The sequence below is a fragment of the Belonocnema kinseyi genome, chromosome 5 (assembly GCF_010883055.1).
Source record: "Belonocnema kinseyi isolate 2016_QV_RU_SX_M_011 chromosome 5, B_treatae_v1, whole genome shotgun sequence".
Taxonomy (NCBI): Eukaryota; Metazoa; Arthropoda; class Insecta; order Hymenoptera; family Cynipidae; genus Belonocnema; species Belonocnema kinseyi.
In genome coordinates, this window is record NC_046661.1 from 122,105,101 (window position 1) to 122,125,926 (window position 20,826).

Consider the following 20,826-nt stretch of genomic DNA (forward strand, 5'->3'; position numbering starts at 1 on the left):
GTCGATTGGTCCGGATGTAATGACCCCTTTGGATAGTAACATCCCAATATAAGATGTAATCTTCGCTTTCAAAAACGGGCATTGGAATGTATCTATAGAAGGGCATCCATTCTTTTAAGAGTCCTAGGTTTAGGGCAAGTTGTTAATGTATAACACCCTTTCTTAGCTAAATATTAGATGCCTCACTATCCACTTTATTTTGATCTAACGTGTTGGGATGCTCGCCATGGATGGCTTTCTGCCTCCATTGTATTTCTAATTCCTCTATGGTTTCTGCCCTGATATTCACGGCCCCATCTGAGGACCAATTTAAGGGCGTGTATTCGAGATCCGCTTGACAGATGGTTCTGTAAAGCGCAACATTTCGGTTTCTGTTAAAATAGTCTCGTAACTGTATAACTTGTGACTCACACAGTTTTTTGACATCTACAACGCCTCTACCCCCTAAATGTCGTGGTAGAACTACCCTTTCAATGGCTGAATTTCTGTGGTGCATTCGGTGCTTCGTCATTTCTACGCAAACAATTCTGTTTAACTTTTCAAGGTCGGTGTTGGACCATTTTATGAGCCCGAAGGAGTACGTGAGGACAGGGATGGCATATGTGTTGATCGCCCTGATTTTGTTTGCCGAGTTGAGAAAACTCTTCATAATTAATCTGAGTCACAAACAGAACTATAGTGCGCTGAAGCAGTCTCCTTGAAATATACCTGTCGTAAAGCGTATTGATCCAGTTATCCTTGGTTGTCCATGATCAAAATACTTGATTCTTGTACCCCAGAGCCTCATCGCATGGCTTAGAAAGTCAATAATGCGTGGACAGATTTGTTAAAGTTTTAAAACTTCAAGGAAATAGTCATGCGGTACGGAAGGAAACGCTTGTTTATAGTCAATGTATTCCATGTGTAAGTTCCTTTGATGCTTACGAGCTTGAGTCATGGCAACAGCGTCTATAGTGACTAGATCTTTACAGCCTCGTGAGTTTTTACAACATCCTTTTTGTTCTTCTGTAAGAATGTCATTCTCGTCACAATGAGAATATACCTTATCTGCAATGACAGCTGCAAGACATTTATAAATTGTTGGAAGACAGGCTATCGGTCAAAAGTCAGATGGATTTTGAGCGTCTGGTTTTTTTGGTATCATATACGTAGTACCTTGGAGCATAAAGCTGGCATCAAACCTGGGTGTTTAATGATCTTCTGAAAACACCTTGCCAACGCAAAATGTACACACGTCAGGTATTTGTACCAGAAGTTGTGCACCATGTCCGGACCTGGAGCTTTCCAATTACTGGCCCTCTTGAAGACCACTAAAACATCCAAAGCTGTGATGTTTGTCAGATGTATTTCTGGGCTATTGCTTGCCCTTGCTTCCTCCAGTTTGAACCACGCAGTGTCCAAATTGCATCTGTTCATTTTTCCCCAAACACCCGACCAGTAGTAAGTCATATCTTCAAATTGAGGGACTTCGGTGCCTTCGTGGTTATTTGGCTCTACTCTCAGTTCACGATAGAACCTTTTTTTTATCTTTCTTGTACCGACGCAGTCTGGCAGTGAGAACATCAAGTCTCTGTCGTTGAGAGTCTAAAATTTCGTCCAATATTGCTGGTGTTAATGTCTCGATGTGCCGTGAGTGGATGATTTTAGTAACATGGTTCATCAGCTTTCTGGTTCTATTTCCTTTTTTATATTGAATTAATCGACCCAATTTGCACCTTACTTTGCTGACATCCATATCCTACCTGATCTTCTATTTTGGATCTCGAACCCTTGCTGGGACAAAAATTGCATTTTCAGGCCTAGTTTTCCGGCCCAACATTGTAACGGTTGCCACAGCTGCACAGTATACAAGAGTTTGCACCTCTAACGCATTTTGTGCTACGTTCAAATACGTAGGCAGAGAATGCCTTAGTGTTTGTTCTACATATCTGAACTCTAGTAAAGTATGACCAAAATGCCTTCCCAGGTGCTGTAGTTCTTCTGGGATTTCCCTATCCACATCATCGTTAATAATATCCGGATGTGGTTCTAATGGATCCGGTCCATGATTTTCATTATCCCTAGCACGTATGCCTTCAGCATCAATCAAGTCTTCGTTATCCACATCTTCCAAGGCAAGTTCATCAATAGGAAGCTGCCGTTTCACTTCCATTTTAATAGCAGCTATTTCAATAGCCGAAAGCAGTCTGTTTACAGATATTGAGCGTTTTTGATCTGCCAGATTCTGCTCATTAATTTTTGTGGCTAGCTCTGGGTATTTAAGTAAGAAGAGTCTATGATGTTCTCTCCTCGCACTTTGCCCACATTTCTCTGCCAAAAAATAAAGGCGCATAATATCTCTGTTTATATAGTATGTCCATTTTCGTCGCTTTTTTGGTTGCTGAACCTCTGCTTCTGCCTCTGGTTGTATAAGGTCGTCCACCTCTGGAGGATGTGTTGGTGTTGGATAATCAATAGGTTGAGGAAGAACATCAATTACTCTTGCTTGACCGTTTGACGCGGCTTTCTCTAACTGATGTCCATTGCCGTCGTTTCTCCACGCCAAATCAACCTGTTGTTTAATCTTCATTGCTCCGTCTTCTGTAACATGTAGATTAGTCCTGACGTCTTTCACCTTAGCGATAAGATCTCTTAGTACGACTTTTTGTATATTAGGATACTTTGCAGCAAATTTCGTTTTTAAATTGTATCCTTTTTCCTTGTTTGTTTCAAACTTCGCATTTTCATAATAGAGACGCACCAATTCCTCTTTCATTATGGTATCCCAATTGATGCTCTCCCACGGTATGTCTGTCGAGGTTGTTGGCTGCAAATAGCTAGCGTTAGCCAAAGCATCCTCAGCAGGCACAGTTGATGTTCCACTGCTTACCGTTTGTCGCAGATGTTCTTGCTGGCCAGCTTTTTGATTAGTGAGATCTGCCTGACCATCTCGCAGCTCACCATCGGCACCATCCCGGATGCTGTGGCCCCCAGCTGTGACTCCAGGGGCGCCCCGACGATCCTCGGGAAGCGACAAGCGTTTCAAAATCTTTAATATATTCTCCATTTTTCATTTATGGGGTTTGGTGTTCTACTTAGTCCCTCTCCTTTTCGTTATCAGCCTATTTGGCACCGGAAACCCTGTCAGTAGCAATGCTACCACCAACATTGCCGTCAAAGACATGAGAGGAGAGCTCAAGCCCTACCGCGACATCAACGCGGAGCATCTTCGGTAGGGCCCATTTATTATTATTTTTTAAACATTTCTGTGGCGAAATGTTGTCACAGGCTTATACTTGCCCAATATGTGGAAGGCATTTTTAGTTAGAGTTGGATTTTTATTTGATCATTTTGCACGGGGCTCTCCCGGTATATATCATCAGTCACGGACGCATTTTTATAATGCAATCAAGTGGTCTGATGAGAGCAGTCTGCCCAGACATATTGGACAAAGCCTGGTTTTTACCCCATCATTGACGGACTGGGTTGCAGTCAAGTACACGATGGGGGGACCTACAGCTTAAGGTGGGTTCCGAACCACCAGAACCTCGCTAAAGGTACATTGAAAAATTTCCAGAGCTACCGTCTCAGGGATCGAACCCCGGACCTCTGAGGTGAAGTCCAAGTGTCTAACCAACTGAGCCTATTATTATTATTATTATTATTATTATTATTACTATTTAATTTATTTATATTATTAATATAATTAAAATAATATATATTATTACTATTTTATTTATTATTATTATTATTATTAAATACTAGCAAGAATTTCCCCGGCATTTTGAATCAGAAGCTCTTATAATTGAAAAAATCTATTGAAAACCTTTGAAATGGAAAAAGTTCTACTGCACAGCATTAAAAATTAAACGAATCCGAACTTCATTTAATCAATCGGACAATTTGAAGATATTACAACCTAAATCGAAAATTAATTGTTGTTTAAATAGTAGAAAATAAAATTTGCTGTTTATGATTCCAATGTTTGAATGTGCACAATTTAAAGCATTTCAATTTGAAATTGTTTTCTTTTTCAAGTTGAGCTTGTAATGTTTAACATTTTCAAACTTTTCCAAATAAAGAATAATTCTATTTTAAATGCCTGTTTCTAAAATCAAATAATTTTGAAGGCTTAAAGTTGAAAAATGAGTGTATTAATTTTTCATTGTTTTAAATTTATTCTGGAGGCATTCCATCCAAAATTGTTTAATTAATAATCCTTCTAACCGAAAAGTTTCCACCTATCAAGTATTTCAATCTGATATTCTGCGATTACGAATAATTTAAAAAAAAACAGAGTTTAATTGTGAAATTATCTTAATATATTTAATATTTGGATTTAAAACCACAAACCTCGTAATATCTGGAACTAAAATCCTCCAAGAATGCTATGGTGAATAAAGAACTGAAAATGTTGAAAGAATTCTAAAAATTTAAGGTTCTTGAGCAACCTCTTACACTTTCTGAATATTAAACTAAAATCCGAGCTAAAATCTATTATCTGATTCCACGTTCGCAAGGTATGTTTGACCCGGTGACCATTTACCTCGTTTTCCTTAAGAAGAAAACAAGATCCACTCTGTCAAGCGTCCCAAGATTCCCTTTCGTCAGGTGGAAATAAAATACGAGCTGAGTCCGTGAAATGTACTTCCAGAGCCGGGACAATTCGAATGATATTTATCAAAATTCTTTTTCATTTATAATATTTTTTTGAAAATGTAACTCTATTTTGGTCAGATTAAAAAAAAACTGAACTCAAAATATAATTAAAGTGAAATTAAACAAATATTGTGTCGTATGAAGAAGAAGTTTAAATCCACTAGTTAAATGAACCATTTGAGTAATTTATTAGTTTAAATATACAATTTGGTTAAATCGAAGGAAAGCTGTATATTCATCCAACCCAGATTCTTTTTCTATAATTTATAGTAGATTCTGCGAACTAATTTTTTGAGACAGCCGAAGCTTTTATTTGATGATTGATTATTTGATAATTGATTATTGCTTGGGTATTGATGGTTTGATATTGATTACTTAAAAAATAATAACTAAATTCTATATTTCAGACATTTTTGCATATTATTTGTAGAATTGTTAACGTCTTTTGTAAAATGTTATTTTGAAATAACACGAACTAAATATTTTAACCGGCCCTGGCATTGTATCAGATAACTGTCAGTCCTGTCTGACGTAAGGAGTCGTGAAACCACTTTAAAGCAAAACTTGTCTTGCCATAAGTAACATGATTGATACGATTTCCTCAGCCTGGGTCAATATTGAATTGATAAAAGGTTTTTGACCTTAAAATACAGTTTGTTTTGGTAATTTTCCTGAAGGTCACGTAATACTTACATGACTCCTACTTCACGAATACTTTCTTTAGCATCAATTCCCGACCTTCAAAATTTGGGAAATGAAATAAAAGATACTGCATATAATTTTCGATTCGTCATATTAAGTAAAGGAATTAATGAAATTCGAATGAAAAATTTATTTTTTGTTTTAGGTCGTTGGTGCTTCTCCTATTTATAGCTGCGGCGCACGTTTCTGATGTCACATCCACACCTGTAAGTATTTTTTATCTAGTAATTCAATATAGATTATTATAGCCGAAGTTTTATAAAAAGTACTCGAATTCGCTTGAAAATTTAGTCGGGAGAGTGGAAATTTACAGGAAACCAAACCACCCTAGTGAAGCCGCTTTCATCTTTATTATCTGAAACAGAACAATATGAAAACTAATAGCACCCAACTAGCTAGAATCGTGATATGTGAGGAGTTAAAGGACGGTGGGATTAGGTTCATGATCGCGAAGGTCTCGAAGGTCTCGAAGGTGGATTCTATACGACCTTGAAGGTGGAGGCAGTACGACAAGGGCTTGGATGAAGCGAGCCTCGGCGGCATTCCTCCTACTTTTATTGCCTTCGCGCTTTGGAGATGGTTCAGGTTTCAACGCTCCCGTCCCAGCCACACACCATCGCCGTATCCAATTTGCCTTTCCACAGCTACAATCAGAACGTCTTGCAATATCGAATCATTCCTTATACTCTCTGATAGCAGCTCTTTATCGACACCTTCCACATTTTTCATTTCAAACGATATTTATTAAGTTGAAATTACATTTTGAGACCTTTTTCGAGAATATTTTTATTCATGACGTTTAGCGACATCCAATTTAGCGTATACATGAACCCTGAATGCTCCATATATCAGTGAATGTCGGTAATAGGTATCTTTGGTTGAAAATACCCCAAGGTATGAGGTCGCTTATCGGTGTCTGGATATAGAAGGAAAAGTCGAAAAAATTAGTTAATATGAGTAGTTACGAAAAATAATCTGGAAAAATATATGGTTAATTAAAATACTTATGACTTTCAGCCTCGCTTCCTGCGTTGAGAGTCGAAATAGAGCCAGTATGGCTGCACTGTAAAAAAATCTATTGAATTTGACATTTCTGATGGATGTAAATAAAAGGATCCTCGTGTATCAGAGTAACTTTATAAAAAATTGTAATAATCCACCTAGCGATGAATTTTACAATTGAATATATTAATTCAATTCAGTCGATAATTTTACACATGAAAATGTAAAATTCATTGCGTGAAAGAATAAAATAAAATTTAATAGGGCACAGGTTTCGAACACTCGAAGTTCTAACTTCATATAAAATATCATGGAGATTGAAGAAACATAAGCCGGACCCGTTATCACCTACCTAAAACACATAAGATACTATGGGTATTTTTTTGATGTTTAAATATTCCGTAACAAAAATATAAAATATACGTTTTGAATAACCACATTTTTCCTGTTCCAAGAGAAGAAAATGTAAAAGGAAAAATAGGAATATCTCGAATTTCATCTATTTTTGTGCGAAAGCTGTCAAAATAGTTGAACATAGCTGTCAATTTCTTCAATGTTATATTACAAAAAGAACCTACAGAATAGAAAGTTAGTATATTAGAATTGTATTTTCGCATAATTTTGTTTGAATTTCCTTTCAAACGTTATGCTAAAAAAACTGAACAGGAAAAAACGTTTAAAAAGTTCATTCATTTTTTAAATTCTATTTTAGTCTCTTCATGATTTCAAGTTTGACTTAGAACTACTCACAAATCATTAGAAATATACTTTCAATAAAGAAACAAAGAGTTCAGAGATACATTTTTTATAATTTGTGAATTTTTTGAAAGAGGGCCGTGCAAAGGTTGTATTTGGTTAAAAAATCTACTATCATATTTAATTGAAAATTTGATTATTTCAGTTAAAAATGCAACTACTTTTGTTGAATCATATTTTTTTAAAGATTCATCATTTTAGTTAAAAATTCATTGCTCTGATAGAAAATCAGACTGTTTGTTAAAAATTTGTTTTTTTTTTCTTGAGAATTAATTTTTTTTAATGAAATATTCTTTGGTTAACAAATGTATAATTTCTTATTCATTTGGTATCAAATTACATTTTTTGTTGAAAATTCAACTACTTGGTTGGTAGTTAAACTGCTTTGTTATAAATTTATTTTATTTTTAAGTTTCACCTCTTTGGACAAAAAGTAAAAAATTATTCGTCTATGTTGAGAACTCATCTTTTCCGGTTAAAAATGTAATTCTTGGGTTTGAAATTAATCTCTTTTGGTTAAAAATTTGACTTTTAATTGAAAATTTTTCTTTTTGGTTGAAAATGTATCAATTTACATAGTTGAAGATTCAACTATTTAGATTTAAATTAAGTTTTTTGTTGCAAATTTATATTTTCGGGTTGGAAATGTAACAATTTAGTATAAAATGAAAATATTTGGTATTAAAATAAATTTTTTATTAAAAATTTACATTTTGTGTTGAAAGTTCAACTACCTGGCAGAAAGTTGAAGTGATTTTGTTACAAATTTAACTATTTGGTAGAAAATTCATGTATTTTATTGGAAATTAGTATTTTTGGGAGAGAATTAATCCTGCTCGTTGAAAATTTATCGTTTTGGCTGAGGATTAAACTATTTTGTAGAAAAATCGTCTTTTTGGTTGGATTAAACGTGTTGAAAATTAGTTGATTTTTTCAATTAATCTTTTTAACTGAAAATTGAACGATTGCATTTTTGGTTTAAAATTTATCACTTTGATTGACGATTTATTTTTTGTTGTCTTAAAATCATTTTTTAAGCCATAAAATAAACTTTTCTAGATTTGGTTAAGAAGTTATATTTTTTTACTGAAAAGACTACTATTTGGTTGGAAATTCAATAATTTATTAGAAAATTCAAATTTTCAGTTAAAAATTCCACTATTTGATTGAATAGTTGAACTATTTTGTTACAAATTTATTTTCTTTTTAAGATTCACATGGTTGGTTAAAAATTTAATTATGTTGTTAAAAGATTTTTTTTCGTGGTTGAAAGTTTATCTTCTATGAGTTGAAAATTGAACTATGTGGAAGAAAATTCATGTATTTTGTTAAAAATTCATCTTTCTGAGTAGAAAATTGAGCTTATTGGTTGAACATTTATCTTTTTGGCCAAGTATGAAACTATTTTGGTGAAAATTCGTTGTTTTTTTCGTTGAATTAAACTGGTTCAAAATTCCTCATTTTTATCTGAATTTTTTAAACTAAATTTTTAACGATTCGATTTTTGGACAAAAATTGATCCATTTGATTAACAATTCGTTTTTGTTTTAAGATATAAATTTGGGCTGAAAATGTAGCTTTTCAATTTTTTATTTAAAACTGATTTTTTTTATTGAAAATCCAAGTATTTAATAGAAAATTCATGTATTTTGTTCAAAATTATTTTTATTATAATCGTATTTTTTGTTCGGCAATTCAATTGTTTTGTTAGAAATTCATCCTTATAGAGTTGAAAATTGATCTTTTATGTTAAAAAGAATCATCGTTCTCGGTTGAAAATTGACTTTTTTAAAATTTAACTGTATTTGAAAAAATGCGTCTGATGGCTTAAAAATGTCAACTATTTTGTTGTAAATTAGTCCCTTTTGCTTGAAGTTTCAACTAATTTGTTATTAATGTAATTATTTGTTTTTTAATTTATTTTTTATTTTGAAAACTCGTTTGCTCATCTTGAAAATTCATCTCTTGTTGTAGAAAATTTTGTGTGGTTGAAAATTCAACTGGTTTTTTGAAAATTCAATTTATTTCGAATTGAAATCTTGTAAATTTCAAAATTTTTATATTTCATTTAATATAGCATCTACATTATTTTAATTTGATTGAATTCATTCCCCAATTTTCATGAAGAATCGCCCTCTTTTCTTTGTTTTAAGATCAGTTTGGGCTGCGTAGTCTAATTTCCTAACAGTTTAAACTATTTTTTATTTCTTAGGGTAGTCTGGGGAAGGGTGTTAAAATTACGGTTTTTAAATAGTGGCGGAAGTGGGTAAGATAATGCCCAAAATTGGCAACGTAATTTATGGAGACCCCTAAGTGACACGGAATTTCCTTTACGATTAGTATTATGAATACTAAGAACTTTATAAAGTGAATATCTTATCTGAAAGGGTATTTAATGCTTCCGAGGAGTTGCTCTTCAATTTATTACTCTGTACATTTTTTAAAGGGTTCTTAGCCGAGGAAACATGTACATTTTTTTGAAGTTTGACAGTAATAATAGTAAAGAGCTGTGCAAAAATTTGAGAGAATTTCTTGACATCTTTCCATTTTCTCCTTCCTTTATCCGTAACGACCACTTAACTCGGATTAGCTATGGCTCTCTGGATAGAAGATCGTTGATGAGGGCAAAAAAGCCTGACTGTAAGTCACCGTTTTTCATCCCATAATAATCTCGTCGCGAAGCGATACGAGAACCCACGTAGTAAAAGGCAAGCTGCCATGCAAAGAAAGTACAGATAGGTAAATGTTAAATCCGAAAATATTAGCGTCAAGAAACATAGTTTTTCCAATAATAAGTACATCTTTCGAGAAGTAAACAACATTTTCTTTCAAAATAATGTACATTTTTTTTATTCTGAGTAGAAAAAAGTATATCTAATCATTTTCCGTGTTCACAAGTACACTGCTTCTATTTCAAGATTCCTGCTACCGTCATTTACCGACTTCTACAACATTCGATGGTTCATATCCATGCTAATATTTGGAAATTTTATAGGAATTGGAAATTTTTTATATTTCAGATAAGGAAGCATCTATAAACTACGTTACTAATTTTGAGATATATTTATACTTACGGCCCCCCCCCCCCCACCCACAAACCCATTTTCTTCACAGGGACTTCATATCTTTAAAACAACAGTTGAACTTTCAACGTAATAATTGAATTTTTAACAAATTAGTTTAATTTTCAGGCAAGCATAGTTTAGTTCTAAAACAAAAAAGATGAATTCTCAACGAAAGATTTAATATTTTGTATCTCATGTATAAATGTATGAAGTTTTGATCCACAAGGACAAATTTTCAACAAAACAGTTAAATTTTCGACTAAAAATGATGATTCATTAATATAGTTGAATTTTATACCTACAAAGATAAATATTCACCAAAATTAAATCTAAAAAAAAAAATGTTAATAATTTCCAACTGGTTGAGTTCAATGAAAAAGACGGATTTGTAACAAAATAGTTAAACTTTCAACCAAAATGATGATTTAAAAAAAAAAAAAGATTAATTTTCTGCTCAAAAAGAAGAATTTTTAAACAAGATACATGGATTTTCCTTAGAGAAGTAGGATTTTTGAAACGATACTGTACGCATTTTGAAGCAAAATTAAATTTTCTACCAAGTAGTTAATTTCTTAAATAAATAATTTAATTTCTAACAAAATAGTACAATTTTCTACCAGTTAAAATAAATATAATGAAACTAATTACTAACAAAATAGTTGTATCCACAGCCAATAAAATCAATTTTAAAAATCGAAGATAAATTTTCTATGCAAAAAGGCAATTTTTCAAAAAAATACATAAATATTATTCGAATCAGTCGCATTTTCCAACCAACAGCAAATAATTTAATTTTCTACTAAAATAGTTTAATTTTGAACTAACCAGTTGAATTTTTAAAACAAAAAACTTTTCAACCAAAAATGGAATAGTTACATTTTGGTGTTTAAAAAAATAATTTTCAACAACAAGAAACAAACTAATTTTAACTGGTTTAATTCAACTAAAAAGCACGAATTTTCAACAAAATAGTTGCATCCAAAACGAAAATGTTGATTTTTCCAAATGAAAGATAATTTTCTGCTTAAAAAGACAAATTTTTAAGAAAATAATTGAATTTTTCACAAAAAGTTGACTTTATAAATTATCATTATGAATTTTTCACAAAAGATTTAACTTCCTATTAAGTATTTAATTTAAAAATAAATAGTGGAACTTTTACAAAAAATATTAATTCTTAATCAAAAAGTTGCAATAATGTTTATACAAAAAAAGGTATACTTTAATGATATACATGAATTTTCTACAACATAGTTTTATTTTCAAGTGGAAAACATCAGTTTTCAGTTCAAGATATAATATTCTAACCAATAATTTAATAGTTACATTTTCAGTTTTAAGAAACTGGTTAAATTTTCCACTATAAAGATTGATTTTTAACTAACATGATGAATCTTCAAAAACAAAATTATTAACAAAGTAGTTCACCTTTCATCCAGGTAGATGAATTTTTAAAGAAAAATAGAAATTCTGGAGAAAAAGTGTAATTAATTATATTTTAATTAAATAAGGTCAAATAAGATCAACTAAAAAACACGAGTTTTCAACAGAATACATGAAGTTTAATTTAATATAAATAAATTTTCAACAAAACGGTTGACTCCTCAACTAAAAAGATTATTTTCGAACCAAAAAGTTTTATTTCTAACCAAAAAGATTAAGTTTCGATAAAATCAGACGAATTCTCAACAAACTACATAAATTCTCAACGAAATGGTCTACTTTTCTACCAGAAAATAGGACTTTTCAACTAAATGATATACATTTTTAAGCAAAATGGCATTCAAATTAGATTTAAAAAAATTAATTCTGAACAAAAAGAAATTGAGCAAAATAATTTAATTTTGGATCAAGGATATTAGTTTTTAACGAAAATGATGAATCTTCAATTAAACAAAATGTTTAAAAAAGCAGTTCAAATGTCGACTAAATGGTTTAATTTTCCACCAAATTTTGCCTCCCCCCCCCCCTGCCAATGTAAGACAGAATTAAAAAATCGTTGACCTACCCCGCTTCCCAAAACACTTTACTCAATTTATGTACTTACCCATAGTATAACTAAAAGACTAAAGTTTTCATTACCCGTCACTGAAACTTCCGTAGATTTTCAAACTAAGAGAAATTAATATACAATTCAAATAAAAACTTATTCCTTAATTCGAAAAATGCAAGATGTATATTCACTTCTTTCTCGCTTTTTTTATGGACACTAGTTTTTCAATTTATCTTCTGCATAATAACATTTTCAAATTGCCTATTACATTCTGTAATATTACTTTTTTTCCCAATTCATTTTCAACATTTTGAGCACCACTTATGTCATTACTAGCTCTTTTCCTCATCCTTTGGATCCAAACTACTTTCCACAACTCTTCTTTCATTTTTTTATGCTTCCAACCACCTTCAGTGAGATAGTATTTCGCTTCTCCTTATACCTGGATTCAATCCCTTCCATTTTCATCCTTCTTTTTCTCTTTTTTTATTATCTTTGTTTCAGCATGAGTAAAATGGGTGTAATCAAGAGTCGCTCGTGCGCGGATCACGTGATTTGTCCTACATGGAATGTACGTAAGATCTCGTGGCCAACGGTTAATTGAATGTTTTGGAGAACAGCTTTGAAACAAGAGGGGTAAATGAATCAGACGTACAGCGAACCTTCATTGTAATTATCACATTGTTACCATGTTGCCCTGATTCTCGATTGCGTGACTGTTTGGACCTCCAGCGGTGAAATTTAATTCTTTTCATTAATCTTTATTATCTGCAATGGAATTTATCTCAATCACTGGGTCATTTTTTTGTAATCCTCTGGAGCCTCTATATTTTTCGAGAGAATCATTTTTTCAGAAAGCGGTGGCTTCACTGCAGAGAGCTCTTCGTTTTTTCCAGTTTTGAGTTTTTATGTTAGCATGAATATGTAGATCGTTTTGCGTCGTTTGATAAAAGCATTATACAATTCTCATCAATACTAGAGAGGAATATAGTGAAAGGAAGACATTGGTTACTCTATCAATTTCACAGCTAATAGAATGCTGCAACTAAAGTCGAGAAATTTAGGAGCAAGGCTGCAAACATATAGTACATGAACAATAGGGTGGTCCAAAAATGAATGGCAAATTTTTTTTCATGCTAGGGGGCAACGACCCCCCCCCCTCCATTTAATTCCAAATAGAAAAAAATTAATTCCCTAATTTTAAAAAATTGGGATTTTCACTGGTGCCAAAAAACCCCTAACACACCCTCACGAGTACTTTAAAACTATCCTTAAAACAAAAAATGTCAATTCTTTATGAAATTGATCTTTTGAGCACTATATTCTGGTATTTTCTTACTTAGAATTATTTATATTGGTCTAGCGTAATATTGATTATCATCAGTTAATTAATGTTTATTTATTTAAACGAATGGAATTTATATGAATTAAAAAAAATTCTTAAAATTATTACTATTAGTCTAGTGGAATATTTAATAACATTGGTTAATTCACTTTTAATTGTTTGAATAAATGGAATTAATTTAAATAATTTTGTTTGTTTGAAAATTCGTTTTTTCCCTAAAAATTATTACTATTGATCTAGTGGAGTATTTATTAACATTAGTTAATTAATTGTCAATTATTGAAACAAATGGAATTTGATTAAATAATTTCGTTTCGAATTTTGTTAAATAGAAATTATTACTGTGGGTCTAGCAGAATATTGATCAATATTGGTTCATTATTTTTCATTTATGTAAACAACTTCCATTTGTTAAAAAAGTTTTTTTTAGTAAAAATTTGTCAAACTGGCATTTTGCTTTCGTTAATGACATAGATTTATTTTAAAATATTTTCTACTTGTATGAACAAAAAATTATTCTTAGTTAAAAATAATTAATACTTTATTGTTTTAACAATTGAAAAATATTGGAAATAAATTCATGTCACCAAATGAAAATAAACTGCCAGTTCAACGAATTTTTTTGAAAAGAAAAACATTTTTTACACAGATGGGATTTGTTTAAATAATTAAAAAGTTATCACACAATTTTGATAAATATTACACGAAATAATTAATAATACTTTTTAATAAAAAAAAAATTATTTAAACGAATTCCATTTGTTAAAAAAATTGAAAATTAATGAACTAATATTAATAAATATCCTACTAAACTAATAGTAATAATTTTTGGAGGGGAAAACGAATTTTGAAAAAAAAAAATTGAAACAAATTACATTTGTTTCAAAAATAATTGAACCAATGCTAATAAATATCCCACTACACTAATAGTAATAATTTTTAGGGGGGAAATGAATTTTTGAAGACAAAAAATTATTTAAACAAATTCCATTGGTTTATATAATTAAAAATTAATTAACAAATAGTAATAAATATTCCACTAGACCAATATTAATCATTTTAAGTAAAAAAAACGAGAATACAGCGTTAAAAATGTCCATTTCATGAAGATTTGACATTTTTGGTATTAAGGGTAGTTTTCAGGTACTCGTGGGGGTGTGTTGTGGGCGTCAAACCCATATGTCTAATACATAAAATTGTTCGTTTGATAATTATCTACAGGTCCCCATACTTTCCCGTCACATTTTTTCAAACCCTAAAAAATTATTCTGAAAACTCAAAAGAGCGATTATCCCCCATGCATTTTACATGGGAAACTTCAAGTCAAAACCAGCACCTGTTAAAATAAAAAATAAAACAAATAAAAAAATTACAGAATTTCTTTTTTCGGATTTGGAATAAAATGGGAGGGGTCGTTCTCTAGCATGAAAAAAATTTTGGCATGTATTTTTGGACCACTCTGTTAAGCATCCTAGAATATTATAAAAATTGGGACAACTTTATATTTATTATTACTTCTTATTTATAAAACATTAAAAGTCAAAAAGCACCGATGTCCCAGTTGTCGTGATTTCCAAATCTGCCATGCACTTTTAATCGTGAGTCGTTGTCCCAGTCTTCGTGAAAAAGGTTTAGTTTTCTCAAATTCAGTTTTTAGCGATTGGGAGGTGTATTTCAAGTGCATTTTTGTATTTTAACTATACTTAAATGAAATAAAAGATGTAGTATTAGTTTTATATTAATTGAGACCTCCGAGATTAAGTACGCCTGGCATTATAATCATTAATCATAATAAAAATTAATTTTCTTTTAAAATAAGAAATAAAGTGGTCTAAAAAATAAATCGACAACAGAAATTATAAACACAGTGGCGAAATTTAATAAATTGGAGTGACTAAAAAAATCATGTGTATTTGGAGGTAATGTTCTGTTTACGTTATCGTAACAAGTGAGTTCTCCAGTTTCATTTGACGCCTTTTTAAAATTAATTAAACTATTATTTGTAATGAAATATGGAAATAAACTTTTAACAGAGTCGCCCGAATCTTCGTGACCGATCACGATTCCTGGAGCAAATATGCTTTTGAAACTCCCTATAATCATGATAGATATTTCTCGAACGAGAAGGTACTAAATGAAGATTTTACTTAATTTTATGAAACAAAAATTGTTTTTTATTACAAAAAAATATATATATTTTGTCCCGGTCAAGTAATTTCTTGACATATTAAAAGCTTAAGCAAAGAAACGCCTTTGCTAACCTAAATATTAAGCTATTCTCCACGTTTCGTGATTCATCGTCACCGGCAATATAAATGAATTAGTTTTGCCCATGTGCGCTATTTGTATAAAAAGAAAACTAATTTTGTTTGCACAACAAGCACTGTCCAAATAAAATTACATAACCTACACATTTTTTAATAAAAGCATATTATATACATGAAACGTATATAAATGTTCCAATATTTAAATAAAAAAGCTTTCTCGTCCCTTGAAGTGCTACTTCTATACAATGTTTATTCCATTGATTACCAAAAATGATAACTAAAATGATTGATCAAGGTGAAAAGCAATTGCTTATTTATAAAATGTTCATCAATTTAAACATGTTGATTTTTGCAATTTTTGGTTATAGTGTTAAGGTAAAAATTAAGGTAAAAAGTGTGGTACAATCATATGGCTGTCATATGGTGCTATCTCATATTTTTCACTAAAATGAGTTGATAAAAACAAAAGGTTAGTTTAATACAATCTCTTACTGTAATTTTAATCTTAGTATAAAATACATTTTATAAATAGGCGAATTTCCTCAAATAAATTAAACACAAAAAAAATGTATAGAACCGCAAGGTGCTGTCTAGTGCTACCTTTTCCAGATTACAATCATGCAAGTAAAAAATTATTATAATCAGTACAATATTTGCGACGGCTTCCAAAGTCAAAATCATACAAAGTTAATATATAGCAAAGTTGCTAAAATTTATATTTATTTTTCTTATAAGACGATTGAAGAAGAGTGCAAGTTCATACTTGTTTTACAGAGGCTTAATTTTCTTTTGCTATACTTTCAAATCACAAATTTCTATCTGAAAATTCAATAATTTATTACTCTAAAGTTTTAGAATTCCTAAAGTTAAATCTTATATCAATGTTTTTATCATTAATGTCAGAAACAGTTCAAAAAATTTCAAATTGCTTCTCATTATCAGTAAACATTTACATGTACGAACTACCAAATTTTGAAAACCCTTGATAAAAAAAGTTGAAAAAATCGAGGATAACACCCTGTGCATCTAGGTTCTCGAAATTATGATTTTTGATATTTACATGTGCACTCCTAAATGCTGATATTCAAAATTATTTACTTCAAGTTTAATGTAGTTTTAAGTCATAACATTTTTGAGACTCGAACACAAATAAAGGTACAATCCAAATTTTTCAAAATCAGATGTAAGTCACCCGTACCATGGAAGGGAAATGGCTTAATGGCATAATTTATTGTCACAAATAAATTAAGAAAAAATCAACAATTGTTATTAATAATAACAAATATTATAAATGAACTACTCGACTAAACATTGTTCACGAAAAAAATTGCATATTTTATTGAGTCTTCATAAAAGATAGTATTAAAATTTCATCTAACAGACATCATGTCAACAATAAAATATGTTGCAGTTGCGTATTTATTAAATAACTTATTTATGTTTTCATCATAATCATTAAATGAATTATCAGCTTAAAATCTTGAAGAAATATCTATTTGATTGAATTGAAACAAAAATCTTTTCACATGAAAAAGCTTTGGTGGTATTTGATATTTTCCTAAACAATTATAATATATAAAATATACCAACCCGTGCAGAAATTTTGGTGGAGCGCCGGTCGGGCCCCGATCTGAAAAAATGTGGCCCCGATAGGGTAATCTGTCTAGCGGCAGACCGTAAATGAAACGCCCTACCCGATAGGACCCAGATCTGTACATCCAAAATGGGGGCCCGATCTGGACCCTTTAATTTTTTATTTCTATAAATAGTAAAATTTAGAAAGTTTTTTTAATAATATTTTTTGCAGACTTTGTGTTTTACAAAACTTCGATTTTTTGATATTCTGCATTAATGAACTGTTTGTATTCCTTGAATTTATCGTTAAGAATTTGTATTTCGTAGAAAACTATTATGCTTTAAACAGCAATTTTCACAGCTGGAGCTATTACACACACATTCATAAATGAATTTCAATTATAAATATTTTTGAATCTTTTAATATTCTTTTGGAATGTCTTTTGTTTGACTAACGCACATCGGGCACGTGGAATGAGATTTTAAAAACGAGGTTAGGTTCAAGAAAATATTAAATACCATTTAATATAGAATTTTACTAATCCAAAAATTCATATATTTTGTATAAAGTAATGTTGTTAAGTAATGTGCATGCATAGCAAGTTGACGTACAACTATAGGAATGGAAATGATTTTCGTGCAGTTTAAGAGGAACAAATGAAGTCGGACGTCCCTAATCTCAAAAGTGACTAATTTCGCAATGTATGACATTCGACCTTGACAATATAAATATATAAAGAATATTTTTAATATATTCCAAAAACAGGTAAAAATTAATATATCTTTTAAAAATACATATTGTTGTTATAATTTTTTCATACAATTTAAGTCGAACTGCTAAACATTTTGCATTATTGCTGTGATTCTTCATATTTGGCGTATATATTCTCGAAAACCCCGTAAACGTATTTTATTTAAAACTTTTTTGTCAATTTTTATTATTCACTGAAACAAACGGAAAAACATATTTTTATAGATTTTTGGAACTTTGACCTTGGAAATCGAATTTGCGGGTAATTGCACTATCATATTCGTAATAAGTGTGTCAAAATACATAGGTATACAAAGTTTCGAATTATTTGGAGGTAAGCGCTTTTCGAAAGTTTGTCCTCGTCTTCATTGCGGATGTAAGAAATCTCACTAACAATTCTGTGCTTCCAAACTTGCAATGTACTTTTTGGTTTTGGCATTTTAAGTTCGATATAAACAAAAAAATATCACGACAACAGAAAACTTAACATAATCTTGTCTAACCTAACCCGACCCTACGTGGTTCCGACGGGAGCCACCCCATCTGTCCCCTTGCGGCCACATGTAGAAAATCCGATCGGGCCCAGATAGGAACTTAAGAATAAGTTGGGTCATTTCTGCACGCGAATCAATATTTAGCAATATTTAATAGTTGATAACAAATCCTGAATTGTGTCACTTAACTTTAATGGGGTAAGGCAATTGTCTGTAGAATTGTGGTTTTTCCAAATATTCTATTTTTCAGTTGTGATTATTTTTAAATATCGTTTTTTTTCTACACCATAATGAAAGATCAAGATGAGGAGCTACAGCAAGACTATAAAAACTATTACCTTCTCGCTTTCTACAGATTTCGTCTAATTCCATTTCGCCTTTTACTTTCCTTTTATTTTTGGGATAAGTTTTTATGCTTTTTTTTCAAGGGGGACTAAAAATGGAGAGGGTTAATTTGAAACATACCTGTCACCCTTTCCAGCAGATATATATTTTTTAAATCTTATATCAAGGGAGACTATAAATGGTCTAATTATAACGTCAGTCCCACCCAACTTCGGTGCGTGATTTGAAACTCATCCCTTTCCACCCCTTTTCCAGCTCTTCATATTAATATTTTATTTTTGGTTTGAAAAAAATATATTTTTTCTACGTGTAACTGCCTTAATTCTAATGAACTATTTATTTCGAACTTGAAACCTGACCGGGTCACGATAGTCGATTGCAAAAAGATCGAGCTTTATATAGAGCTTTCGTACTTTGCTGACTATGTATGCATCCTTGTGTAAAAAGAAAAAAAATATTACAAGATCAGAATGTGAAAAGTGTGAGAAATGGATTGTGAAAAATCGAGGCGAGAATGGCTTACCGATCAATCGTGAAACTGATGAGAGATCTCGCGAATGTCCTTGATATTGATCTTGCAGTCAATCATGTTGGATGGCAGTGACCAATGACTTTGCACTCATCGTAGCTTGGTAGAAAAGTAACTTTGTTACAAAACGAGAAATATTTTCAGACTGAGGCCAATGATCTTGTGAATGCTTTAAAGTCCATAGACAATACAAAAGTACAAAAATATGTGTATTTGTTTGACTTCCACTGGCATAATATTTCTTTCAGTATGCACATTAAGGAAATACTCAAAAAAGACAAACTGTAATGTCCAAAAATTATATAAACCATTAAAAATTATCTTTTTATGACACATGCATGATTTCAGCCCTTTTCAACGCCTATGAAGCGAGGCTAAAGATCTACTTTTTACTCCCAGTGGAGTAAACAATGACGTCAAAGGCCAGTTTATGGAAAGTTACCACATAGAATTGGTCCAATTACTGTAAATTACCAAAAAATTTCGGAAAATTTCCCGAAATTGACAAAAATGTTTAAAATTCAATTTTGGCTAATTTATGGTAAGTTGCAATATTTAACTGTGAAATTGCCATAAATGGCCGAAAATGTTCATAAATTCCAGGAATTTCGGACATTTTTCAATTGAATATAGGGCAATTTATGGTAAGTTATCATAAATTATCGTAAAGTTACCGTTAATCATGCTTCACTTATTCGAAATCTAAGTATGGGCTCAAAACATTAATGTATCTCGAGAAATGTCTGAAAGCATCCATTTGTTATAACAAATATCGTTGCGCCAAGGGGCATAATATGCCCTTGGTAATATAATATCCCCCTAGGTGCATAATATACTATTTTATGTACATAACAATATGTTCCAAAGGAACGCAATTTTAACAGAGACTTTTTCCAGTGAACATTTTTTCGCTTTTCCTACTTGGTCATTTGCTCTAGTTAATACCACAACCTGTGCAGAAATGGCCAAATATTTGCCTTATTTCTGATTTGGACCAGATCGGACACATAATTTTGTGGTTGTTAAATTTGGCCCCGTCTAGACCCCGATTTAACAGTCAAGCTTGCCAAGAGATGGCGCTCCATCAGTTTCAGGGACTGAAGTGGGTTGACTCTAAATCGCCCAAGTTTCAACGTAAAGTGTCAAACGTCAAAAATATTTCCATTATTATTTGGAAAAGTGACAAAATAAGTGGGAAAAAATGCCAAAAGTGAGCACAAGACGAATGCGTAGGTACGAGGGTGGATTGATAAGTTTCCGGGATGACCAAGAGATGGCGCCACTAGGCCTACCTTGAGGTGGCGTTCTATAGTACCATCCTTAGATAGCTTGTAGCTATAGTTTCAGCCCGATCGCCATGTTAG

The 20,826-nt window shown here is 31.4% G+C and overlaps 1 protein-coding gene across 5 annotated transcripts in view; it reads left to right on the top strand.

Moving 5' to 3' along the window:
• The window catches only part of LOC117172726 (papilin), a 303,999-nt gene that overhangs the window by 170,931 nt on the left and 112,242 nt on the right, over window positions 1–20,826 (top strand). For all 5 annotated transcript variants that reach the window (XM_033360885.1, XM_033360889.1, XM_033360887.1 and 2 more), the window contains exon 2: window positions 5,486–5,546. In XM_033360885.1, coding sequence (XP_033216776.1) covers window positions 5,486–5,546 — 61 coding nt within the window. The remainder of the gene's footprint in view (window positions 1–5,485; window positions 5,547–20,826) is intronic.